At 47.8% G+C, this 21998-nt stretch overlaps 1 protein-coding gene across 13 annotated transcripts in view; it reads left to right on the forward strand.

The window, feature by feature from the left end:
• Nucleotides 1-21664, forward strand: part of Mknk1 (MAP kinase-interacting serine/threonine kinase 1) — a 41314-nt gene extending 19650 nt beyond the window's left edge. For 3 of the 13 annotated variants that reach the window (NM_001285487.1, NM_001285488.1, NM_021461.5), the window contains 10 exons: nt 2428-2525; nt 5385-5464; nt 6947-7020; nt 8870-8974; nt 12719-12774; nt 15619-15714; nt 17028-17222; nt 17789-17953; nt 18989-19032; nt 20358-21664. In NM_001285487.1, the coding sequence (NP_001272416.1) occupies nt 2428-2525; nt 5385-5464; nt 6947-7020; nt 8870-8974; nt 12719-12774; nt 15619-15714; nt 17028-17222; nt 17789-17953; nt 18989-19032; nt 20358-20592 (1148 nt within the window). In that variant the 3' untranslated portion in view covers nt 20593-21664. Of the gene's footprint in view, nt 1-2427; nt 2526-5384; nt 5465-6946; nt 7021-8869; nt 8975-12718; nt 12775-15618; nt 15715-17027; nt 17223-17788; nt 17954-18988 lie in introns of all 13 variants that reach the window. The other 10 variants (XM_006502822.3, XM_006502823.4, XM_006502825.4 and 7 more) reach the window with 7 other exon arrangements.
• Nucleotides 21665-21998: the final 334 nt, after the last annotated feature.

Below are 21998 nucleotides of genomic sequence, written 5' to 3' on the forward strand. Positions count from 1 at the left end.
ACCTCCCCCCCCCCCTTGAGAAAGCATTGCAGCCAGGGGACATGACGTTGCATCATCAGACATTTTGGATAACCAGGGGCAAGTCACTAGACTGGGGGTTGCCAGGGTTATCTCTGGGCATTCGATGAGAAGATATGAGTCACTAAGTGTCTCTGCTAAGTGGCAAAGGATCAGCAGCCATTCCAGGACTAGCAAATCCCCTCTATGTGGTCATTTCCCTGTGAGACGTGGAGCAGCTTCCCTCACGGACCCTTTTCCTAGTCTTAACACACATTCCACGAGTTCTGTAGAATATTCTAATAACAAGCACTGTGTGAGTCACGAATACTCTGCTCCAACCACCTAGCATTGTGGTGTACGTAAGGGCCAGTACTGATGGGCATGCTGGGAGAGAAGCATGCCATTGAAGTCACCTACAAGTAGTAGCCAACAGGGTACCGCACATTCATATAGAAAGCTGCAAGCCCAGACTGTAACAGAACCAAGAAAGGACTTAGTATAGAGGTTTAGGGTCTGTTTTTTGTTCTTGTTGTTTTGTTTGAGACAGGATCTCCCTGTATAGCCCTGGCTGTCCTAGAACTCACTCTGTAGACCAGGCTGGCCTGGAATTCATGGATATCCACCCACCTCTGCCTCCCAAGTGCTGCAATTAAAAGCATGTGCCAGCAACCACATCTGGTTTGCTTGCTCTTCTTAAAAGATTTTTAAAATATTTTTTTACTTATGTGTATGTGTGTATGTGTGTGGTCTGTGTGAGTGTATGCCATGTAGGTGTTTGTGGAAGCCATCAGATCCCCTGGATCTGGAGTTATAGACGGTTGTTATCCATCTGACATGGGTGCTGGAACTGAACTCGGTTCCTCTGGAGGAACAGCACGTACTCTTAAATGCTGAGCCATCTCTTCAGTCAAATTTTGTGCCTACTGTGTGTGTGTGTGTGTGTGTGTGTTTGGTTTGTGGTTTGTGGTATGTATGCATGTGTGGTATGTGTGTGTGTGGTTTGTGTGGTGTGTGTGTGTGTATGTGTGTGGTGTGTGTGTGTGTATATGTCGTGTGTGTGTGGGCGTGGTGGGTGTGTCTGTGTGGTATGTGTGGATGTGTGTGGTGTGGGGGTGGGGTGTGTGTTTGTGTGTGTTGGGCAGTGGAAGAGACAAAAGTCCCTGGAGTTCACAAATCAGCATGTCTAGCCGGGCGTTGGTGGCACACGCCTTTAATCCCAGCACTTGGGAGGCAGAGGCAGGCAGATTTCTGAGTTTGAGGCCAGCCTGGTCTACAGAGTGAGTTCCAGGACAGCCAAGACTATACAGAGAAACCCTGTCTCGAAAAAACCAAAAAAAAAAAAGAGAGAGTTTCCTGTGACTCAGAGATAGTTGATACAAGCTCAGATATCTCATGACTAAGAGTGATGAAATCTGACATTGATTAAATCTTCTGCTCAGGCAAGGCAGTGGATTGAAAGACTAGATTGCCTCCAGAGAGCGACTGAGGAGGGGTGCAAAGAAGGACGATGTCAGCTCAGCAGGGGTGGTGGTAGAGCCAGGCTTCCCTTGGAAAGGCTCTGAGAACTCTGTGAACTTGAACTCTTCCAGCCTGGGTCTGGTACTGCCCTGCTGGGACCATTCTCACCTGCACTGCAAGCCACTGTTTGCATCCTGCTCGGTCCCTAACTTCTGTGGTGACTTTCAGAAACTTGTGAGACTCCTCCACTGACCTCCACTTTTTGTGTATAAAATAGTTGTGTATTATTCCCTTCATAGCCCCCATGCCTGGCAAACGAGTGCCCAGCAAATGAGTAAATGAACGAATGCGGTTCATTCAAACAGTACCCTTCTCTGAGGATTCCTGCATTGCCCAGTGGGTTTTTCCCATCCCTTCCCTGGTTGCTTCTCCCTCTACTCCTTGCCCTTGCTGTGCTGACCCTCTGTGATACTCACCAAGGCCTGGATTGCCCTGGCCTGCTGTGTGTGTGTGTGTGTGTGTGTGTGTGTGCGCGCGCGCGCGCGCGCGCGCGCGTGCGCACTAACTCACTGGTACTCACCAGGTTTACTGTGGGCTGCTGTGTCTGTCTTGTCTTTCCTACTGGACTCAGCCCCTAGAGGGGAGGGACTAGATTTTGTTCCTCTTTGTGTCCCTATTATGGTACCTGACACAGTAGGTGCCCAGAAAGTAGGTACTGAAGGACAAAAGTGAATATGTGAATATCTGCTCTGCCCTCATCTCTAAACTGAGGAACAGGTGTCAGCCAAGTCTTGTGGAGACTGGGTGCTGTGTGGGAAAGCTGCGTGGTCCTTATCACTGTGGCTGCAGAGTCACCATGGTCTCTTCTGCCTGGGGAGCAGGCCTGAGAAGCTGAGTGACAGCACCCTTCCCATCGTGGCTTGCAGTGGTGACTCACCTGATTCTTCTTCTCACCTGTGTCCTCTCTAGATGTGTACCAGCTGACCTCGGAATTGCTGGGAGAAGGAGCCTATGCCAAAGTCCAGGGTGCTGTGAACCTACAGAGTGGGAAGGAGTATGCTGTCAAAGTGAGTGTCCCACTTGGTCCCCATCTCTACTTTGCAAATCGTCATTCCTAGCTTGTCCCAAACCAGATAAAGTGTGCATAATGCAGCATGGTAGCTCAGAAAGGTTGGAGCAGGGAGCATAGCTGCTTTCACTGGACTCAGATTCTGGGCTTTTCTACTTATTTGCTTTGTAGCCTTGAACAAGTTATTCAACCCTTCTTTCAGTCTACCCATCTGTAAAATGGGTATAAATAATAGAACTTATCTAAGATTATGAGGATTAAATTAATATATGTAATGTACTGACATTAGTGTCTGGCACAGAGTAGGCTGTTTCTGATTACTCCAGTAAGCATCATCAGTAAAAGCTGCTTAAACCTGTTTTAAGAAACTTACATGACTTTGGGCAACTCACTTAACCTGCCTAAGCTCTGGTTCCTGTATCTAAATGGCAGTGACAGTTCCTGTCCTCAATGTCTGATGAAGTGACTATGCAGGCGGAAATGAAGATGAACTGGTGGACGCACTTTATAAACTACAAAGTGCAAGTGCTGAGCAGTGTCAGGATGGCAGGGACTAACACCTGAAGTGGCTGAGCACGTGTCCTTGGGGCAGGAGATGTGGATCGGTTTCAATGCTGCCTTTAATTGGCTGCATGACTCTGGCGAGTTTCACTTTTTAATTCTTTGGCTTCTGAAGGGATGGAGGCAGAGTTGTGGTTTTCAAAGTAGGGTCCCTGAGCCAGCAGCACCAGTGTCCCCTTGAGAGTGTGAGCAGTACGCTGGCTCTGGCTCTGGCTCTGGCTCTGGCTCTGGCTCTGGCTCTGGCTCTGGCTCTGGCTCTGGCTCTGGCTCTGGCTCTACTATATTAAAAGTAGGCCTGGCCCAGCACGGTGCAGGTTACCGTCCAGGTGAGTATGATCCTCAGTTGTTTGAAAACCCTGGTGAAGGGCAGGGTCAAACTGCAGTGGTCACAGCTGAGCCAGCAGCACAGAGAGACAAGTTCCTCAGTGTAGGAGAGCCTGAAGCTGTGTCTTTGCCAGGTGCCCCAGTGGTTCTGAGACCCCCTGGGTGAGGACTACTGAGCTCTGTGGAAGTCTCTCTGAACCTGGGGAGGCACACGGGTTAAGCTTTTCTCAGATCAGCCAGTTGAGCTATCAGGTCTATGCACTGCCTCCTTCAGGGAAACCCTGCTGAACTGGATCCAGAGAAACTCCTCTTCCAACCAACCCCTCCATCCCAGCTGTGGATTATGACCATGAAGAACATCTCCACTAAGCCTTCAGGATGGGGTATTGTTCCACATAGAACAAAAGGCCTACTTTCATTCCATTTTGGAAACAAATTACTATAAATTAAAAAGAACTTTTAATATGCCTAAAAGTGGTTTTAAAGTGCACACACACATGAGTATTAAATTGAATGGAGCCCATTGTGGTGGCACTCACTTAATCTCAGCACTTGGGAGGCTAAGACAAGTGAATCTGCGTTTCAGACCATCCTAGTCTACATAGTGATCTCCAAGCCAGTCAGAGCTAGAGAAAGAGACTGTCTCAAAAAAGAGATAGATAGATAGATAGATAGGTTGACAGACAGATGGACAGCAGGTCTTTTCTTCCAGGGTGAGTCACAGAAGGAAAGCATTTCTGCCCCATGTTTTGGATCTGGAGGCTTAGACAACTAGAGACAAGCTAGATCTCCCAGTACGGCTCCGCAAGGCATGGTTTACTGCTGCTTCCCTCTAAGCATCCACCCTGGGACCTCCAATGATCTGATCCACACTGCCTCGAACTCAAAGTAGTTACCTATGGTTTTTGCTCTCTGGCTAATGATCAGGACCCATTGGTTATCTCCTCAGAGAGAAGTTGCTGTGCTGGAAAGTTGCCTCTAACCTTGACCATCCCTGTTTGACGAATGCAGCTGAATAGCTCAGAGTCAAATAGTTTCTGTTCCCCAGCACTGCACCTTGCTGACTGTTCAAAATATGGGTCCAGGGTGACTTCCTAGCAGGTGTGACCAGCCTTCAAGTTACAGTTGGATACGCATGTTTGTGCTACAGCATATTAAAATCTTTTGATGTATTGTACCAAGCAGCTAGAAGGAAGGGGCAGAATGTTCCCTTCTAAGCTGTGAAGTAGGACTAGTTCTGCAAGAAGGCTTGCCTGCAGCCTCTGTTTACAGGGCTCCAGGGCTCTTGATGGCTCCAGAGGGCTTTTCAGAGTCAGCCAGACACCACGCAAACCTCTGCTGCATAGGCTTGGATGTTCCTGAATTCAACACTTGGCAAGCAGCTCCAAGTGGAGATGTAGTGATGTAGCAAGAGCTGCCCACAGCATGGGAGAAGTGAAGCCTTGGGTGCTGAAGGAAGCTGTTTAGGCTCGGAGCAGTGTAGGCTAGAGAGGACTGGGGATGGGCAGAAGAATATACACCTTCCTTATTTTTTGACAGTGCACTCAGGGTTAACCAAGACAGAAGGTCTGAATTACTTACAGAGCTGGCCAGAGAGTGAGGGTATCAGGAGAGGAGGTATTTTATTCTGTCTGTGGGAGTTGCTGAGTGGCATCTGAGTAGAGTCTTTGCTTCCTCTTCACCCTGCCCTCCCTCATCCTTGCCCTTCCTCCATCTCAAGAAATTAAAAGGTATCTGCCCTTTGGGGGAAAAAGCCAGTAGAAATTGCTTTATCTCACTGGTTGCTCCAGTATCCCATGTGCAGCCAAGAGCAGCCATTTCATAAGCATTAGTGTCCTGTTTCCCCACGTCACTGAGGCCTACCCGAGACTCCTGTTGCTCCAAGTCTAACCTTGCCTCCTCTCAGGGACTCTGGTTGGGGATCTGTCCTGAGGTCAGGTACTGTACCTGACCGATTTCATTCTTCCTGCAGATCATCGAGAAGCAAGCCGGGCACAGTCGAAGTCGAGTGTTCCGTGAGGTGGAGACACTGTATCAGTGTCAAGGGAACAGGTGGGTGTTAAGTAGGTGTCTGCTTCTCCAGGAGCACTTGGCCACCGAAGGGAGGGGTTCCTTCTTACCAGCCCTGACTCCAAGATGTCACTGCTTCTCCACAACTGCATGTAGCTCCTTCCAGCTTTCAAGGGGAGGTGGGATAGCAATAGCCCCAAAATACCACCTTCTCTTGGCTGAAATACTATAAATGGCAGTAGTCCATAAGGTAGAAGAATGAGCACCCCTAATCAGTGTCTACTTGAGAAAGAAATGGGGTTTCGTTTTCTTCCAATGCCTGTGGAATATGGGCCAGCAGCGTTGCCTGGGAGCAGTCTTTAGGGCTAATGTAGACAGTTGAGACCAGGACTGCTGGGCTACTCACTGCTGTTTCCTGTTCCCAGTATAGGATGCCATTACAGTGCTGAAGGTGGGACCAGCCGCCTTTGCTTGATGACTGGGCCACAGTAACCTTTAGCCCTGCGTTACACAGCTCCAAATGAGTGGTCCTCCCACAGTGGCTTTAAATCAGGGTCACCTCCAAGATTTGTCCGTCCCCCACTTCCTTGGCAGGGTCAGCAGGGAGCCAGTGGCCTGGTATTGATGGCTTTGTCATTAAGCTTGGAGGAAGGGGGCCGCTGTTGATTTAACTCCAGGCACTGCCTCTACAATCTTCTTTCAAATTAGGCCATTTTGGCCATCTTATTCGGACGCCTTCACACTAGTAAAAGCCTGGTCTCTCCCCAAGTGCTCAGCATTTTTTTATGAGGGACAGATTTTTATTTTCAGCCCTGCAGCTTCTTAGTTCAGCATTAGAGACTCTACTAGGTTTATTTCGTTCTTCCAAAGAAAAAAAGCCCCCAACACCTCCAATATCCAAGCTGGTGGCTTCCCCACTGAGTTACAAGACGACCTTGTTGGCAGAGCACTGCAATACTCCGGCAGACAGAGAGTGCTCACCGGGGAAGGCCACAAGTGCTACAGTGGCCAGGAACGCTGTGGTTTCATTAAGCAGCGCTTAGCAGTTAGGGTCTAGCGGTGCCCACGTTAGGCCCCAAGTCTATTTGACAGATGTTTCCATTTTCTCCAGGCAATGTAAATACTGCCCCGTGATTTATGGGCAAGAGGGAGGGCAAGTAATTATTTGCTGCTTGCCTCCAGGACACACACCTACTATTCAGTGTTATTAGCCGCAATTGCTTCCAGTCGGCTGCAGATTTTATTCAGTTTAATATGACCAGGACTTTTTATAACTCTACCTAGTGGGTTTTAGGGTTGGGGTTTGACAGCCCAGACTTGGTGAAAACACCAGAGACTAAACATTATGGAAAGATAAGGTGACCTGAATCTTGCTAACACTGTGGGCTGCTTCTCAAACATGAGTCTTTGATAAGCATTCTGATTTCAAGTTGCTTTCTGCCCTCCTCAGCCACTGTGTATTGTCCATTGGATATTTATGAGTGGACTTTAGCATATAATGCTCCCCCCTTTTCTCTATTTAAGGAACATTTTGGAGCTGATTGAATTCTTTGAAGATGACACACGGTTTTACTTGGTCTTTGAGAAATTGCAAGGAGGTATATCTTGTTGAGTATGTGTTTGGACTTTGGATTAAGACCCAGGGTGGTGATCATCCATCATGAATCCCAGAGACTTCTAAAATGAGTCAAGCTAATAAAAAGGATGAAGGACTTAAAAACTGCCCTTGGTTTGGGAGAAGGGAGGCCGGAGGGAAGGATGATAATTAGCATTTTGCAGCGCTTAGAATGTCACCTGTGTGGATAGTCTATAAATGCCTTTTCATTAGAATAGGAGTTCTATATAGATACTGTTAGTGATCAATTTATCAGTCCCCTGTTTTGACACATTCACTACGTAACTAAATTAATTATGAAGTGGAAGCTTTGACTTACACTGTGAAGTCTAGAAAGACTAAACAGAGGAGAGGAGGGCCCTATTGTTTGGAACGCAGACTCGGGATACAGGGAAAAACAAGAACATACCAGCCTTCAGGTGGAAGGAAGATCCACCTGCCACCACACTGCTGTCACTGGAGTGACCCGTCCCCTCCCTTCCCCTCTGTGCACCAGATGAAGGGCACATTTGCAAGATGAAGGCTGCAGGAATGTGTGGGGCTGAGGAAGGCTGCGTAGAAACTAACAAAGCTAAGCTGAAGTCACACTCGTCAGCCTCCTGACCTTGGAAACATCGGTTAGCCTTCTGCAAACAGTATTCTCATCTGTGAACTAGAGCTCTTGGTAGCAGCTGCCTCAGAGGGCTGCAGTGGAGATGGAATGAGAAAGCATTGAGGAGAAGCACTTAGCACCAGGCTGCTAGGCATGAAGGGATCAATAAGTGCTGGCTGTGGGCACTATCAAGACAACGGACTGGGCTGAGAAGTCTGTGAAATAGTTTTCCTGTCTTGCTTTTTAAATAAATTTATAAATAACAAACAGCAGGGCAAAAACTATAATAAGTAAGCATGGGTCATTTTTAGGACCCAGGAATGACACCTTCAGCCCAGTGGACGCCCAATACTGGCTTCCAACAGTGAGCATAGACTGTGAATTATATGTTAAGACTACCAGACACAATAGGATGGTTTGAAGCCATATTGCTTAAGGGATAGCTCTAGTAAGGCCAGACTGTGGGATGAAGGGGATGTGGGAGGGCTCAAGACTATCCACTCCCCAGCAGTTGGACCACAGTCCTGCATGCGGAAAGGACCTGTGCACAAGCTCCAAGGCTGGATTTACTGGGCAAAAGCCATGGCTCCACCACTTGCTGTGTGTTAATCAAGTTGCTTAACCACTTCTTGACATGAAATTGCCCATTCATACAATGGGCATAGCTGTTCTGCCCATTTTGTGCATTTGTGTTGAGATAATGTTTCTGAAGAGGATTGAACAGTTTGGGGCACATAGTAGACACTCAATAAATGGTAATCATTGCCAACAAAATAATGACGTGTGAAGGAGAAGGTTTAGGAGGAAAAGCAAGCCTGTCTTTTCTGTTTCCCCCACCCCTGAGGCTTTGCTTAGACAAGGAGTGTGGGGAATTTCCACTGAAGGCCTGCCTGTGTTCTCTGTGTCAGAGTTCAGAAGAAGAGAGGGAAATGTCTGTAAGCCTCACAGCCATGAGCGATTTCATTTTTACTTCCTTTTGATGTCAGAAGCCAGCTCAGCCCCAGTGGCATCAGTATCTTTTTGCCTTGTATGTAGTGAACTGCATCTGAACTCCTCACAGGCAGACACAGAGGTAGCAATCAGCTTCAGCAGAGTTGCGCTGGTCCTGCTGTACCAAGCACTGCAGTTGGTGCTTGGCATGAATCAATAAGAAAGCCTGTGTCTCGACCACAAACTTGTCCTTAAGAAGTTATGCTTGCCAGAGCCTACAAAGCCATTCTTTCTTGTCCCTCTGCCCCAGGCTCCATCCTAGCACACATCCAGAAGCGGAAGCACTTCAATGAGCGAGAAGCCAGTAGAGTGGTGCGGGACGTCGCCACTGCCCTTGACTTCCTGCACACTAAAGGTGAGTCAAGGCTTTGATTTGGGTGGGCATGTTGGGCAGGTTGGGCCAACCACGTTCTGGGTACCAAGGGGAGGACATAGTCCCGGCAGAGCACCTATTCAAGAGGTGGCACAGATGGCACCTCACGATTCACACTTGTCCACCTAGGGAGAGGAGGTGTGTGACTCCAAGGCTTCACTGTGGAAGGTAGGGGATGATAGAGTGGCAAGATAGAGGTACAAGCAAAAGAAGGGGCAAAAAGACTGGATTCATAGTGCCCAAAGCACATGTGGTTTGCGCACTGTGGTTCGATGTAGGTGATGTTTCTCTTTTTTAGAATTCATTTGATTTTTAATTGTTCTTGTGTGAATCTGGTGCTGTGTAGTGACATTTTTGAGAATTCTGGAATTTTGGGTCCCTTTTAAAAAACACAAGTATTATAAGAATATGCTTTTGTTTAAGTCCCAGGTGTGGGGATGTGGAGTGGCTTCAGACTGCAGCAGCTGACTATGATTTGCCTCGTGCTCTAGCAGAGGCATGGTTTTGCCAGCTATAGATAGTTTCTGCGATTGTGTGACGTTGTTTGGAATTCTGCAAACTTTTCAGAGGGTATATAAGTGCTAGAACCCCCGATAAGCTGTTGGTCATTCAGGGGGGTTGGCTGCAGTTTGATACTAGTTGTGCTCAAAGAAGGAAGAAATCAGATTCAGAGATCTCCCCCCACCCCATCCCTCTTTCTCTCCTTTCTAGTGATGGGGGTGGGTGAAGGGGGAACAAAAGGTGCAAAAAAAAAAAAAGAAGAAGAAGAAGAAGAGGAGGAGGAGGAAGAGGAGGAGGAAGAGGAGGAGGAGGAGGAGGAGGAGGAGGAGGAGGAGAAGGAGGAGAAGAAGAAGAAGAAGAAGAACCCACAAAGTAACAAAGACATGTGCAAGGGGTATACCCAAGGAGGCCAGAAACGTCAAATCCCCTGGATCTCGGCTTACAGGTGGTTATGAGCTGCCTGGTGTGGGTGCTGGAATCCAAACTGTGTCCTCTGGAAGGATGATTAGCAGTCTTAACCATCAGGCCATGTCCCCAGCCCCTCCTTTCCCTTACAAATGATGTACAACTCATAAATGAACGGCCCATTCCCATGGGAGCACTTTAGCATCATTCCATTTCATCTTTTAAAGCATCTTTCACATTGGCCTGGTCGGATTAGGTAGTCCTCCGTATTGGATAATTTAAGAACTACTGTAGTGAATTTAATCTTTTTGCATATCCATAAGTCTGTTCAACTATTTCATACATGTTTTAATGCCACAGAAAACTGAGTTACCCTCTTGTGTTCCTTCAGTGGTAACACATATCCTGTGGCATTATGATAAGGATTAAGAAAGACAACAGTGTCCTCCATGGTAGTTAACACATTACACTTGTTATGTTTTAGGTGAATTCATTTATGTAGTTGACTGTATCTTCTGTAAGTCTTATGGGTATATGTGTGTACACATGTCAGGAGCTATGTGGTGGGGTAATTGTGCACAGTTCTTGTCATGTATATGCACAGTACATACAGAAGATTCACACAGCTACATACACAAATTCATATATAATAAAGGTTCTAAGCCTATATATATGTATATACTTATACATATATATTTATTATATGTATCATATATATATATATATATATTGTGTGTGTGTGGCCTTTGTTAAATGTTACCTCTTCTGCCCTCTCACTAGACTTAAAGAGTTTTTATTTCTAAATTACTTTCCTTGAAGCAAAGCATCCTTCCTGGTTTGGGCGGAAAAATGGAGGTAGAGCGAATAATTGGTTAGCTCTACTTCCCACACAGCTGTGAGTGCTCAGAGCCAGCTGTAAGCATGCTGTACATGGATCCCACTCTGTGTCAGACATCGAGCATAGCCAGGTGTGGCAGGTGAACAGCAGGTCAGGTTCATTGATTCCTCCTGGGTCCTCGATGGCTGGAAGTGATCTGCAAACTTCTAGTGTCCATGCTGAGGCCCTGACTCTGCGCCTGAGCTGAGACTCCCTGGAAGGGTATCTGAGCATTGCACAGCATGATGAATGGAAGTGGTTCTGTCTCTGAAAGCTGGGGTGCATGCAGGGAACACCTGCCTGACAGAGATTTACAACTGCTCCCCAAGCTGCCTCTGCAGATTGCAAAACTGGGTCATGCTTTGAACAGGAGCCATACCTTGGAGGAGGGGTAAAGGCAGTTTTATTTTTTATTTATTTATTTACAAAAATGCACTAAAGGGACCAGAGGCCAATGGTGTCTTAGAAGTTGTGAAGTGCTTGTTACCATCTAGCTGGCCCGTGCCCATGTGACTAGAAGTTGGAGAGGATGAAAAACGATTTCCAGGTGAACTTGGCTGTTTTCTAAATAACTTCATGCCGGGAAGATGAATTGGGCAAGAATGGGTCAGCCTCAAAACAAGTTCCCTACTTTTAAATACTGGACACACTGCGGCTTAACCTCTGGGAAATGAACCAGAGCCGCTCGATGGCTAGAGCACTCACTCAGGCAGCCCCTTTATTACAGCCCGGCTCCCCGAGTTCTCGGGCCGAGGCACAGATGGGCCACGGCACCTATTTGGAGAGTAAGGCTCTGTGTGCAGCTTGTGATCTTCTGTGGGAGCACTTGCCATAATGGAAAATATCCTTCACTTTTAGTGCGGTGAGCAGTAGCCTGACTCAATTTGTGCAGGCCGGGCTGAGTTGCTCTGGGTTCTCATTCAATTAGGTGACTGATGAAGTTACTTAGCTTGCTGGAGCTCAGCTGTTTCTTCTCCAGTGAAGTAACTTCAGAAGGCTGGGCCTGTTAATAGAGAATTGAGGGCTGCCTGCGAAGCTGATCCCGGGAGTTTGAATGTGGCATGTTCACTTTCCCCATCATCACTCTGTATCTTCAGCTGCTTCCCAGGCCTTCGAAGCAGCATGTTCAATCTTTAGGCAGTGCTGTGTGTGCTGTCGAGGGATGGAGGTAGAATTCCGTGTTCTCTGCCAGAACACCATGGCCTCCTTTGTTAGCTCTATCCCTTCCTATGGGTGAAATTTTAATTTCCCGTGAAAATTTAACACCTTCACAGGTCTGCTTCTATCTGCAGGCCTCTGTAGGAGGTGTGGCCCAAACACTGGGGTGTCTCCTCTGAAGAGCTGTGTGCTCACTCGATCAAAGCTTTGCTGCAGGCGGGGCGGCCAAGCATGCACATGGGGTGCGGAGCAAGTGAGAGGGAGAACCGAGAAGCCTTGGGAGAATTGCAGAGTTAACACTTGGTCCTCAGAACACTCCAGGAGTCACACTGAAGGACTCTTCTTCTAAAATCAGTTACACAAGAAGAAATGAGGGAGAGCCATCCTGGTCCCAAGATGCTCTCAAACAAGGCACTCATTATTTCTGCATGGCTGTCCCAGCCTTGCCATTTGCAGGGCTGTCTGCCTAGCTTTATGTCAGGGGGCACAGTAAGAATTCTCGGTTGTCTCTGCGGTGCGGAAAGTAGGCGGCCCAGGATTCATTCAGCGCTTCTTATCCCTGCCAGACTTCTAAAGCCTCTACTTCAAAAGAACTTTGCAGAATCAACCCTGCTCTCGGTTTGTGTCTCTGGTTACCGCTGCCTCCTGCAGCTCGTTGATTTTTTAATGTACCATAATTGGGAATTAATCTGCGAACAGCAGCATTTGGAAAAAATTAATTGTGTGTGGAATGTTTGATAATTATGTGCATATGTTAACCCCTTCTTTGCTGTTTATCACTCCAGGCATTGCTCACCGTGATCTGAAGCCAGAAAACATACTGTGTGAATCTCCAGAAAAGGTACTTGGCCTGGTTTGGGATGTTACAGTTCATGTTGATCAGGAATACCTCCCTGCCTCAATGAAGGGAGTCAGAAGTCCCCCTGGCCGAGCACCAAGAGCAGCTTAATGTGAACACAGGAGAATGTTGTACCTAATATGTAATGTCCCCACATTCCAGCCAGGTGTGGCAGCTTACACCTGTAATCCGAGCCCTCTCGAGGCTGAAACAGGTGGGTCACTACAAGTTCAAAGCCAACCTCAGCTACAGAGTGAGACCCTGTCTGAAATGATCCCCATGCCACCCCCCCCCCAAAACTTCCAGGTAGTTAGTCCATGTGCCTTTTGATCTTATCACCTGTTTGATTGGCTTCAGCCTGCAAGCTTGTAAAATATGTGAGCCTTGAGCAGCATTAATATTTTCTATCACAGTGCTTCAGAGCAGTTGGTATGAGTCAGAGACAACTGAAATATGTTCTTTTATATGGCTGTCTCTGCCCATAAATGCTGTGGTATGGTATTATGCCAGATGGTGTCCACTATTAGGAGTAATAATTAGGGAGCAAGTTCTTGATAAGAGTTTGTTTCTATTTCTATCTCCGAGGTGCTCATTAATAGTGAAACTCTAATGCTTCTGTTGAACAATGCCCCCGAAGTAAACATTACCATAGCCTGTCTACTGGTAAATGGGAGTGTTTGTGTTTCCATATAGTGTATGCATTTAACAAATTCTGTGTTAGAGGCTGATAGTACCAGTAGCCCATAGTCACAGCTCCATGTGTGTACACATGCATGTACTAATGCAAGAACAGCATTCTTAGTGTAGAAGCTTTAGCTCATAGCTAAGGAACAGCCAGAAGTGAATGTGTGAGCCAGTCCACCACACACAGTTCTTTGTGGGATGCTAATGTATTAACTCAAGTAAAACTTGTGACTTCTGCTGGTTGAGGTAATGCATGCCCTGAATCCTAGCACTGGGGAGGCAGAGGCAGGCAGATCTCTGAGTTTGAGGCTAGCCTGGCTACAGAGTGAGTTCCAGGGCACCCAGGGATACATAGAACTTGTCTGAAAAATCAAAAACAAATATTTTTGTGATTGTGACATCCTATCAGTAGTTCTGCATATACCTTCATAATGTATCATTATTATGATCATTAATAATTATTATAGTTAACATTTCAAATATTCACATTGTGTCAGGCATTTAAGCTTATTTGGTATGTATAAAACATCTTAAGATACACACTACTATTATCTTCATTTTATGGATGAAGAAACTGATACTTAGAGAGGTTTTTTTAAAAAACCATACAGAAGGTCTTTCCATGGTAAATGGGAAGGCCTGGACTATGGCACAGGAGCAGGCCCTAGAGCCCTGTGGGTGCTCAAAGCTTTCATTGCTGCCTCTGACATACACAGTGTTTCAGGTCCTCTCTTTCATTGGTTCTCCCTGGTACATGTTTATTGCCCCTTTTTTTTTATGGTTGGAAAAACTAAATTTTAAGAGAAGCTAAATGTCAAAAGGCATTATCAAGAAACTGAAAAGCCAACTTGAATAATGGGAGAAAATATCTGAAAGTCATATATCTGATCAGGGTTTAATGTTCAAAATATATAAAGACCTCTTAAGACTCGGCCACAGAGCAGCAACTCAATTCTGAAATAGTCAAGAGGCCTGAATGGACTTTCTTCAGAGACTTGCAGATGGCTAGCAAGCACATGATAAGATGTTCTGCTCCATAAGTTATTAACGGACTGCAGCTCAGCGTGGCTACTATACACCTACTAGGCTGGCTCTATTTTTTTTAGTAGAAAGGGGAAGATGTAGGTGAGTTGGAATCCTCATACGTTGCTGGTGCTGTGAAATGTGGGAAATGCTTTCACAGGTCCTCCAAAGGCTAAGTGCAGAAACAGCAGTTCTCCTACGGATGTGCCTAAAACTGAAAAGAGAAACTGGAACAGGTATTTGTGTGCTAACCTGTATAACAGCATTATTCTTAGTAGCCACTGAATCCATCAACAAAATGGATAAACAAAATGTGATCGCTACATACAGTGGAATATTACTCAACCCTAAACAGAATGAAGTGCTGATGCCCGCTATAACATACATGAACATTTATACCAGGACTGGAGATACCACTAGAATACCAGGCTAGCATGCAAGGCCTGGGGTTCCATTCCCAGCACATCCCAAATAGCAACAGTGGAAACTCTTAAGCTGAGTGAGAGGAGCTACATATACAAGTATGTACATTCTGTTATGTGGGCTATCTGAAGTAGGCCAGTCAATCAAGGCAGAAGTAGGTTAGGGTTGCCTGAGTCAGAAATGAGCAAAAGTGGCGAGAGTCCACCCTCACTTGGAGTGGCAGAAGAATGTTCGAAACTGGTGGTGGGAATGGTGTATATGATTGATGGTGCCAGGTCGTACATTTAAGAATTGCTAAAACGGGCTGTGGTAACATGCCTTTAATTTCAGCTTATTTCAGGAAACAAGCAGTTGGATCTCTGTGAGTTTAAGGTCAGGCTTCCTGGCTGTCCTTGAACTCGCTCTGTATATTAGGCTGGCCTCAAACTCAGAGATCCACCTGCCTCTGCCTCCCCAGTGCTAGGATTTAAAGGTGTGAGCCACCTCCACCCAGCTAGGTCACAGCAATCCTAACACCATCTAGTTCAGCCCCTCTCCCTTAGGAAATAAGAGAGTGTCGGGGAGAGGAGAGTCAGTCCTCAGGTGCCTTGCTAACCCAAGGACAGGAAATATGGCCTGGTAGAGAGAACAGCTGCCATTGACAACCAAGCCTCTGTTGGTCACATTGCTGTCCCATGACCTCCAGTTTCTTATGACAGGTCCTGTCTTCTTTTGCAGGTGTCTCCGGTGAAAATTTGTGACTTTGACTTGGGCAGTGGGGTAAAGTTGAACAACTCCTGCACTCCCATAACCACGCCAGAGCTGACTACTCCAGTACGTATGGCCTTGTAGCCTGTGCCCCTGCTGCTGTGTGTGTGGAGCATTTGAATCTGTAAGAGAACAGAGGGATAAGAAGGGAAGACCCATGTTGCACCTCTCAGGCCTGAGCAGTCCTTTGGCTTTCAAACGGATCCCACCCAGTTGCTAATGAAGCTGCCATTGGAGCTTTCATTGGCCAAAGAGGAGCCCATTGTCTCTGCAAGCACAGGTTGCATCCAGACTCCTGTCCCAGATGAAGACAGACACTGCCCTATTGCACATAAGCTCCAGAGAGTCCCCTGAGTCCCTCATCCCCCTGTGTAGGGTACAGGAGTGATCATTCCACCCAGGAAAATACATGGTTCATGCTGTGGGAAGCCGGTGAGGCCCCAGACATCTTGCACAGAGGATCGCTTTTCCTGATGTTTCTCCTCCTTCACATTTCAAACGGTGGTGCTGGGATCTCCCAGAAGACATCTCTCACACATACTTACTACACTGGAATTACGATGGTTCTTTTGAGATTTGCATGCTTCATCGGTGAATTTTGCTAATAGCCTTTTTTAAAGACTTGACTTTAAATATGCTTATAGCGTGTCTTATTCTAAGCAACAGTATTAGGAATGTTTTCATATCGGCATCCAACATACAGTGTTCCCTTGTTCTCAAATTCATTAACACTAATTGCCAGTAGCAAACAAAATATCTGTTCTTGAGAGCACTCACCATCCTCTAATCAAATTAGTTAGGAGTGGTAGGGTAGAGGGCTGGGTAGGAGTAGGTGAGCCTGAAATAATAAGGGGAAGCAAAATACATGTCTTTTATTCCTCTCAGCAGTCTCCTGAGACTGCCTGGCAGGCTGCTGTCCATCCTGAACCTTCCTTCTAAAGGGCACGGAGATCGGATGTTTCATTCGAGTTCAGTACTTGATAGACTCTGAATTTTAAACCATTAGGTTTCGGAGGCAAATCTCCACAGATGCCTCTCCCGTGCCATTCTTGGCAAATATACATACAAGGTCTGCTTAGAGAGAGATGAGGTGGGGAAGCTCTCCTGGGGCTCCTTTCCTGGGACCACTGGAGAAGGGCCCAGGAAGATAGGAAGGTAATGTGAGGTTGGCCTTGTGAGCCAGAGGATGGTGTCTCAACTGACACTTGTCTTTGTGTCTTTGGGGCACTGGAGAGCCCTGCAGCTTTCTCGAGGACTTCTGACTGTGACTTCATCCTTCCTTCCTCTTGCTTGAAGTACATTCTGCACTTGGCCCTGTGCGTGCCCACGAACTCACCCTTTCTCTTTGCCATCTCCCCTCCCCATGCCCTATCCTACAGTGCGGCTCTGCAGAGTATATGGCACCTGAGGTGGTGGAGGTCTTTAGGGACGAGGCTACTTTCTATGACAAGCGCTGTGACCTGTGGAGCCTGGGTGTGGTCCTCTACATCATGCTGAGTGGCTACCCCCCCTTTGTAGGTCACTGTGGGGCTGACTGTGGCTGGGACCGGGGAGAGGTATGCAGGATGTGCCAGGTAAGTACTACCTGCGCCTCACTGGGCATAGGTGAGGGCAGCGTGATTGTGGGGTGCCAAACAGGTTTAGGATAGGAGACTGTCCCCAGTCCGAGGGGAAAACCATAAGTAAACAGAGAGACATTCGGCCAGCTATAATATTTTGGGAGAGGGTTGTTGAGACCAGCAGACTTGAACAAACTCAAATATGCCTGGCCCAGGGGAAGAGACTAGACCTGTAGGTAGGATGAGTACAGGCCAAGAGATGGAGGCACGAAACACTTCGTGTGCACTGCAGGGAGGAGAGGGCGACTAGAGCAGATTTCCAGGAGCAGGCTTTAATGTATGGACGCTGTTTACACATCACCTCTCCTGTCCTACAAGTAGCATAGCCATTCTCGCCTTCCACGGTCATTGAGTATTACTGAGGGACCTCGGGGAGATTGAGGAAGGAGGCTCTGTCCTTGGCATTCTCAAACCATGAACAACATTTCTAGCAGAGTTGGAGTCAGGGGGGCCAGATCAGTAGCAGCATGTCCTACCCATCCCTGGCCAGTGTGACCTCAGAATGAACTCTCTTCGCCTAGAACAAGCTGTTTGAGAGCATCCAGGAAGGCAAATACGAGTTTCCTGACAAAGACTGGGCTCACATCTCCAACGAGGCCAAAGACCTCATCTCTAAGCTCCTGGTTCGAGATGCGAAGCAAAGACTCAGTGCTGCCCAGGTTCTGCAGCATCCATGGGTACAAGGGGTGAGTGACCACACACAGGATGGGTGGCATGAAGCCTCTACTGGCCTACAGGAGGTATCACAAGGAAGCTCTCACCTCACAGTGCGGCTTCCCCAAGCTGGGGACAGGTGGGACAGCAGCTCCAGTCATCCTGTGGTAGAAGGAATGACTCCTGGCTCAGCCCCTTGACGTGCCATAGATTTGCCTCTCAACCTGGCCACCCCTTCCCACCAAACCCCTGGTGCCCTGTGAGGATTTGACACATGGATCCCTCTGTTAGCAGAGGCACCCATCCCAGGAAGCTGTCTGGAGTTACCATTCAGGGTCTGTGGTATAAAACATTATTATTAGCTAAGAGTCCCCAGGGGCAAGCAAGGTCTTGCAGCTTATGTGACTGCATTAGAGTCATGTGATTCTCCTTGCAACTGAGAGTTCTAAAAGGCAAGTTGGTGATGTTTTCCATGAGTTCAGAAACCAAGTCCTCACTATAAAACTAAATCCTCCATGGTCAATCACAGGACTTGAACTTTTCCCTCCAAGAAATCTTTGTCCTTGGTCTGCCAGTCCCTTAGCAGCCTCTGTCACCCTGCTGGAAGGAGGCAAGCATTGCCTACCCAGAGAGATGTCAGGGTAGCTCAATAGCTAATTCCCATCCACACCATGTCAGGACCACGCAGTAGAGAGAGGAGTAAGGCCCAGGCCTGGAGATGGGGAGACCTTGTAGAACAGTGAGGTGGGTGCTGGAGAAAGTGCTAGAGGGGGGCACAAAGGAGCAAGGCCTCTGCCTGACATGGGGTGGGAGAGTGGCAGGGAAATTGACCTTTGAACTGGCTCTTAGAAAGCAATTAAGACTTTAACAGGAAAGGGGAGAGAGGGCTTTGTGCAGAGGCACTTCTCTTACTCTGTCTTCATAAGGTCTGACCCTGCAGGAAGCATAACCAAGTCTCCTTGTTGGGCCAAGCACCTGCAGTAACATGCCCCTTCTGCTGGCCTGGGTGGGGGCAGCTCTTGGAAGTTGGGAGCAACGTTACCCACAATCTGTCCTTCCCATTCTAGCAAGCTCCAGAAAGGGGACTCCCCACGCCGCAAGTCCTTCAGAGGTAACGCTTCCATCTGCCTTCTCACCTTGGCCTTGACTTTCCCTCAGATCTCAGCCATGTGTGGGGCATGAGCCCATCTTCAGGCTCTGAGGCCCTCTCTGCAGAGTTCTCTGGGCACTACCCCTCAATCCTATTGATCCCATAGATTCCCCTTTCTCAGCTTCATCTCAGCCCCTCTTTTCTACTCACTTGAGTGTGACTGAATCACCATCTGCATCCCAAAGTGGTCCTTATCTCTGGACCATCTTCACAGGAAGCTTCTGCTCCTAGCAAGGGAGAGGAGGGGTTCAGGGCCTCTGTAAGGCAGAAGGACAGATTGCCACATATACTGTTAGACACACAAGAATGATAATGACCTCTGTGTCTTAAATACTTACCACATGTCCAGTGTGGTACTAAACGCATTTGTGTGCAGTCATGTGTTGCTCAAAGACCAGGGTCCAGCCTGGAAAACGCAGTGAGAGAAATGTCCAGACTTCAGACCCCAGCACTAAGAATAGAAAAGAGAAAAGAATACAATTTCATCATGTACAGTCATCAGAGATGGCACTGGTATGTGTCAGCAACTGAGATGCCATGCAGCAAATGACTGTGCTGTTTCTTCACAACAAACTTAAGTTTTCCAGAATCCATTTTAGAGATGGAAAAGATAAGAGTCAGTGGACTCAAGTTAACTTGTGCTAGATCACAGAGCAACTTTTTGTAAATCCCTACCAAGCTCTGCCCATAGAGATGGAGCTAGGCTGGGCAGGAACTCCCTTGGGAACTCAGCCTCATGCAAATCCATATTCAGCATCCATGGTACTCTGAACTACTGCAACTTTTAGGAGGAGCTACCCAAAAGGATTTCTCTTTGTTCACCCCAGGCTGCCTCCACCTGGCTGGCATTCCCACCCGGCTAAGCTGTTGCAGATGCTTGCACGGGCCAAACCCCTAGATAACTCAACAGGCCCAAAGTGTCTGGCTGGTGCCCACCTGGGCTAGGCTCTAGGAGCACAGATAGAAGTAGCACAGGGCTGTCTGTACCAGAGCCCCTGCTTGTGGGGGAAAGGAGACAACTGCAGCCCCTAGCTTGGGAAGAGCCGGGGCAACGGTAGAGCCTGGAAGTGGGTGCTCTGACTGCCCTGCCCATGAGGCTCAAAGCCCATTCTCATCTTAGTGGAACAAGGTTCTAAACCAGGCAAAGCTGCGTTGGAGAGAGCAGCATGGGCCAGGAAAATCTGCTGGGTTGTAGAACCCAGCAATGGGTAGGTACATCCAAGCGCCTGCCTGGCTGATCTCAAATCCCGCTGCCCTCTTCTCCGTGCCTTTCCCGGCCCCTACAGAAACAGCAGCACCATGGACTTGACTCTCTTCGCAGCTGAGGCCATTGCCCTGAACCGCCAGCTGTCTCAGCATGAGGAGAATGAACTGGCCGAGGAACAGGAGGCCCTAGCTGAGGGCCTCTGCTCCATGAAGCTGTCCCCTCCATCCAAATCTCGCCTGGCTCGAAGGCGAGCCCTGGCCCAGGCTGGCCGAAGCCGAGATGCAAACCCATGTTTGACACCGGCAGGGCTCTGAACCACTGCAGGCACTCCTTGTAGGCCTGTCCCAGCGGTGCCCCCTGAAAACCTGTAAGGTCAAAGTGTGAAGTAGGCAGAGGGACCTGCCCTGCAGCCCCTGCAGGCCTTTACCATCCACAAAGGCTCCCGGGTTCCCACCCATCCCCCATTTCCCTGGAGTCTTCAAAGGAGAAAGCTTTTTCCAAAGGGGTTGTCTTTGAAAAGGAAAGCAATCACTTGTCACTTTGCATAATCGCCTGCAGCAGGACCGTCTCTGCCGGGCTCCAAAGGCTGCTGATGTGCAGATCCCGGATCCAGCTTGCGGTTGGGGCTGCAGGGGCTGCAGCCTTCAGGGAGTCCAGCTTCCAGGAGCTGACAGATCTGCGGACGTGCATGCCTCTTCCCTGCACTGTCACCTCCTTCTGGCGATCCTCCCACCTTCCTCTGTCCTACAGACGTCCTCTCTGCCTGTCCTCTCCCTGGCTGAGCAAAGCCATCCCCTCAATTCAGGAAGGGCAGGGAACCAGATCAGTCTTCCGGTCTGTAACACAGAGAAGCACATAATCTTTCTTTGCCGTGACCGAAATGTTCCTCATTTATCATCCTCTTCCATGTTTGGGATTGCTGCTAAAGTCAGTATTATTTCTTTTTAAAAATATATTTGCTTATTTAAACCATGTTCTTCCAGCAATCATAGAACTTCAAACTTGCACTGCAAGCCCGTAGATATTCCCCACGCGGATATCCACGCACTTAGTTTTTAATCCTCTCCCCGACAGTCTCAACTGATTTTAAGCTGTTACTATGATGAAAACGTTAGAGACTGGTGTCTTTGCATCTCTGTCTGCCGCTGCTGCCTCCACAAACCCAGGGTAGTCAGACTGCTGTGTCTGAGAGGAAGCCCTGTGCCCTGCTATGAGGAATGCTGCGCCCTCTGCCCCAGACATGAAGGCACAGCCACTGGAAAATAAGCTGTGGAGTCACGTAAAACAGATTTGCATATATGACATACAACATTAGTCAACCACAATCACCAAAATTCTCTCATAACTTGTGCTTGTTTTAATAAATAATTTAAAATTCTGCCTGTGGCAGCCTTGGTGGTCCTTTTGTCGACTGCAGGCTTGAAGAGGAGGCAGACCTCCAAGATGGGGGCTGAGCCTAGTGAGGTTGCAGGACGGATTCCCAAATATTGATCCACAAGGTGAGATTTGCTTTTCTGTTTGTAGTTGAGGAAAGGAAATTTATCAGACATCATGTCTATAATAAACAACTCTGCTTTTGAGAGGCTGTTTACCAAGAAGTTGAGGTGGGGTCAGTAGCCATCACATAGCAGGTTTCAAAAGGAGCTGTAATAGAGGACCCTGTACCCACCCCCACAGAAGGCCATATTTCCCTGTCTAAAGCATTACTATGCCTTTATTG

This window comes from Mus musculus, chromosome 4 (assembly GCF_000001635.26).
Source record: "Mus musculus strain C57BL/6J chromosome 4, GRCm38.p6 C57BL/6J".
Lineage (NCBI taxonomy): Eukaryota > Metazoa > Chordata > Mammalia > Rodentia > Muridae > Mus > Mus musculus.